Source organism: Pipistrellus hanaki (genome assembly GCF_964339955.1).
Source record: "Pipistrellus hanaki genome assembly, chromosome: 7".
NCBI lineage: Eukaryota > Metazoa > Chordata > Mammalia > Chiroptera > Vespertilionidae > Pipistrellus > Pipistrellus hanaki.
In genome coordinates, this window is record NC_140509.1 from 17219441 (window position 1) to 17224545 (window position 5105).

The 5105-nt window shown below is 39.7% G+C and overlaps 1 protein-coding gene across 1 annotated transcript; it reads right to left on the reverse strand.

Moving 5' to 3' along the window:
- Positions 1–2513: 2513 nt before the first annotated feature.
- On the reverse strand, positions 2514–3767 carry PGK2 (phosphoglycerate kinase 2; the record flags this gene model as incomplete). The annotated part of the gene is made up of 1 exon (XM_084889350.1): positions 2514–3767. One exon carries the CDS (start codon positions 3765–3767, stop codon positions 2514–2516), a length of 1254 nt encoding a protein of 417 aa, XP_084745476.1.
- Positions 3768–5105: the final 1338 nt, after the last annotated feature.

Below are 5105 nucleotides of genomic sequence, written 5' to 3' on the forward strand. Positions count from 1 at the left end.
CCTGAGTGGGAGGAAAGAAGATGGGCTGCTGGTTGCCCTGTTTACTTCCTGGAGAAAGTTTCCCTGCCACAGCTCAGGGAAAGGAACCTTCTGTTTTTCATAAAATCTCATATGCTTTTCTAATTTGTTATATTCCAGCTATTTCACCCTTACTTTTTATCTTGCTTTATTCTTAACACACATTGATTTAGAAAACAAAAAATTGTGCTGCAATCCAGAGAAGACTTCTAATGACTAAGATACGAAATTACTTAAGCAAAGTTAATGGTAGTATAAGCCATAAAATATAGTACCCTACTTTAAAATTTTATTTTATTATATATTTCTTAACTAATGTTGGTTGAAAGAAGTTGTTTCAATTCAGATTTTTCAATTAAAAAAATGCACAGAAAATAAATGAATAGGTATTTCCAAGCATGTGAGTTAAGTGACTGAAATTCTAACCTTGGGCAAACAAATAGGCTTCCCACTTGTTGTTTTTGCCAAAACCCAAGGTAATCCCACCATCTTACAGTAACACCTAAATTATCTAAGCTTGTTTTTTTTTCCATTTGACAAATGATCATTACAAGGAAAAAATGTCCCTGATTAATAACCACTAGTCTATAGACTGAGGTAACAGTTGTTACTGGTAAGTGCGATGCTGCCCTAATAAAACCAATAAAATATGTCATTTACTTAGGGATTAGGTGGGAGTAAATGAGTAACGAGACACAGAAGGCTGGAAAGTGGTGATTAGTGCGTTCCTACAGGGGGAGCACCACTCAGCCAGAAGCTGGGCTCACTGTTCCTTAGCACTGCTTCAGGCGGGCAGTAAGGAGTGAGGGGTCCTGGACTGTGAGAGCACCAGACTGTGAGAGGAATGTCTGCCTGCTGACTTATGCCTGATCCCCAATGGATCGGAGAGGATGCAAGCCGGGCTGAGGGACCCCTCTAAGTGCACAAATTTCGTGCACCAAGTAATAAAAGCTCAGACACCTCAGACCCAGAGATAGAGCTCACTTATTAAGAGCAATGGGTTTGTTTCACTAGTTTGACCATGAGGTTCTCTAGATGACCTCATGATGAAGAGCCTATCTAGGTGCACTAAACTTATACTCAACCAAGTAATAGGCTATAATCTTTAAATATATATATTTTATTGATTTTTTACAGAGAGGAAGAGAGAGGGATAGAGAGTTAGAAACATCGATGAGAGAGAAACATCGATCGCTGCCTCTTGCACACCCTCTACTGGGAATGTGTCCACAATTCAAGGTATATGCCCTTGACTGGAATCGAACTTGGGACCTTTCAGTCCACAGGCCGACGCTCTATCCACTGAGCCAAACTAGTTTCGGCTAGGCTATAATCTTGTTTTAACTCCTATAAATTTGGTTTTCTTTTATAATTGTTTAAAATATATACCTTAACTTCTACATTTTCCATGGAATTATAATGACATTATTAATATTGTCCTTAGAAATAAGGTATGTTTTAGGTACGCTAAGATTATATTTAAGTTCAATTATTCAGGATACTTAATATATAGAACTGATTTGGGGCTATGGAACACAGGCCATGACAGGTGGGATCATTAACTATGCATTTTTACTATTAATTTAATAGCAACATTGTCCCCAAGCAGCTCTGTCTACATAATTAGGCAAAATATACTCCAGTAAGTATTTTCATTTCTTCCACATTTCTTTGTATTTTCTTACTCTATTTCATAATGTGGAAGAGGTTTTACACCTCTATTTTCTACAATAGCTAAATTATCTTTATACATATTTCTTATGCATTTCAAAAATCCCAGCATTTATATTTAGCAGTTTTATTAGCTATTCATTAAACAGCATCTGCTTTAAAAGGAAACAATTACTTCTCTATTTGAAACCTGAATTTGATTTGTAATTCCTATTCTAATAAACATGTGTGTACACACTTGTGCATCCAAACACACAGACATACCTTCTTTAGGCTTAATGTCTTCTTTTTAACTTCATGGGTTTAATAAGAATGCTTTATTTCTTATTTTCCTTATTTAGTAAGAAATTTCCTCTTAGGACACCTTTAATGGCATTCGTGTGTTCTTAAATGTAATTTTCTCAGTTTATTTGGGCACTTTTATTGTTTAATAGTCTGTCAGCTTCTGCCCCGCCCTTCCTCAGCAATTAAGATTTTGTCTTGTTCCCATGTTTCAAATAATTAAACAATGACAGAGCTAAGCTAAAATAAAAGGAAGGAGAGATTCAGCTTATTTAACTTGCTTTAATAGGTAACCCACTTCCTATGAATCACAATGGTCAAGTTCAAATGAGATCTTTACAAGAGTAGGCCAATGCATGACAGAACTAAACTTGAACTGCATTTCTGTGCTGATGTTAAGAGTTCCTGATAGCTCATCCCTTGGTCATTTGCCTGGATCTTGATACAGGGGTAGATTTTAACAAAAGTCTAGTTGAGATGTAAAAGCACTAACTTGACAAAAGGCTGTGGGCAGGAAACGGTAGGAAGGAATGCTTTGTCAGCTACAGGTTGCTGAGGGCATCCACTCCAGGAAGGATTTTACCTTCCAAAAGCTCTAGACTGGCTCCTCCTCCAGTGCTCACATGGCTGACTTTCTCCTCGGTGTTCCATTTGGCACAGCAAGTGGCAGTGTCTCCACCTCCTATGATGGTAATACAGCCCCTGGCAGTGGCTTTCACCACTTCATCCATGAGGGCTTTGGTTCCCTTATTAAAGGCATCCCATTCAAATACCCCTACGGGTCCATTCCACACAATTAGCTTGGCTTCGTCTACAACTTGAGCAAACTTCTTGTTGGTCTCAGGACCACAATCCAAACCCATCCAGCCAGCAGGTATGCCTGATTCTACCGTGGCGTGACCAACCTTAGCATGCTCGTCAAACTTGTCAGCGGTGACAAAGTCAACAGGAAAGGTAATGGTCACACCATTCTTATGGGCTTTGTCCATGATCTCTTTGACAATCTTGGCTCCCTCTTCATCAAACAAGGAAGTACCAATCTCCATGTTGTTGAGTACCTTAAGGAAGGTGTATGCCATTCCACCGCCAATAATCATATGACAGACCCTGTCGAGCATATTTTTGATAAGTTGGATCTTGTCAGCTACTTTGGCTCCACCAAGTATAGCCAGAAAGGGTCTCGGTGGGTTTTCCAAGGCTTTGGCAAAGTATTCCAATTCCTTCTTCATCAGGAATCCGGACGCTTTCTGGGGCAGATTCACTCCCACCATTGAACTGTGGGCCCGGTGAGCAGTGCCAAAGGCATCGTTGACATAGACATCCCCTAGCTTCGAGAGTGATTGACGAAAGGCTTCTATTTTCTCAGGCTCAGCTTTAAGCTTATTTCCTGCAGGATCTTGGCCCTTCCCTTCTTCCTCCACATGAAAGCGTAAATTCTCCAGCAAGATGACTGATCCGGCGGCTGGGTTTGCACAGGCTTTCTCCACTTCTGGGCCCACACAATCCTTCAGGAACAGAACGTCCTTACCCAGCAAGGATTTAAGCTCAGCAGCAACAGGCTCCAGGGAGTATTTATCAGGCATGGGGACACCATCAGGTCGACCTAGGTGACTCATAAGAACTACTGACTTGGCGCCATGATCCAGGCAGAACTTGATGCTTGGGATTGAAGCCTTGATTCTCTGGTTGTTGGTAATGTGTTTGTCCTTCATGGGAACATTGTAGTCTACTCTCATAACGACTCGTTTGCCTTTCACATCCAGTTTGTCCAAAGTTAACTTCTTAGAAAGAGACATCTTGAAATACAACTACAATGCTGAAGAACCACTTTATGCTGCTGGAGGCTCGGTGGGTGGTGTTTCTAACGGCCGGCCCTCTGCTTGGCTCGCCCCTCTCTGCTCAGTACTGTGTCTCCCAGGCAACAGCCAAAGGAAAGCTGGCTTTGTGATTGGTCAATGGTCCTGCCAATCTGGATTTAAAGCACGTTGCTTACTGCATTTTCAAACAGCCAAATAGTCATCGCTGTGGGCGTGTCAGAACCTGCCTTGGGTGACAGTTGAGAAGGTGGAGAAATCTTGGAATAAAAAAGGTCCTGAAGTCCAAGCTTCCCGCTGGTTTTCTTTCTTTTTTTTCTTTCCATATTCCTTTTGATAATTGCACTTATTTAAAAGAAAAGTAAAGAAAAGCATAACTCTTACTGATGTGAAGTCCTAATTATATTGAGTGTAAAAACAGTTACAGGACCCAACTGAAAAGAAATTTCTGAAATAATCGGTGAAACCTTGTTTACTCAAGGCAATATAGTATGCTTCTGTTTTTCCTCTGTCTTGAGAAATATTTCTGTTGACAGCATATCTTGTGTTAGCCCTTTATGTATGGTGTAGGAGAGTAGAAATAATATATTTTTACTATCTTGTTTTTTTCCATTCTCAGATTTTTGTGAGACTCCCTTGGTGGCTTCTTTAGGAAAATCCCATAAGATCATAACAGAATCAGTGAAACACCCAAGATCATGGGACATGTTTTCAGGCTGCAAAGTTATAAGGAGGGCTCTTATTTTTTTCTTCTCTCTTTGTTTTACTCCCTGTGTAGCATACCAGTTGAGCTGAAGAGGGGAATGGTTTTTATGAGGATGAAATGTCGGTTTGAATTGAAAATCAGTGAAAGACTTTATTTTTGGAGAAAGTATAAAAGGCTGATTGATTTAGGAATGAAAACTGGCTTTGGAATTAGTTACTATGCCAGTTTCCTTAAGTTAAATGAACTCAATATGTAGCATAAAGACTTTGATGAAAATTATTTGAGGCATCACCCACTAGGATGGCTATAATAATAAAAAAGATAACAAGTGTTGACAACAATGAGGAGAAATTGGCTGTAGGAATGTAAAATGGTAAAGCCCCTTTGGAAAACATGCTGTCTGATTTCATCCATTACAATATGTTGAGGATAACACTTCCATAGAGAAAGGGAACAGGCATGGAAGGGGAGAGAATTGTAGTCAATAGTAGGTCTAGAACAGTGTTTCCCAATCTTCTCTCATGATGAGAATCACCTGGTAGAGTTGTTAAATACAATTTTACCTATATGTTCCCAAAAATTCTAGTTTAGCACTTGTTAGTTGGGATTCAGGA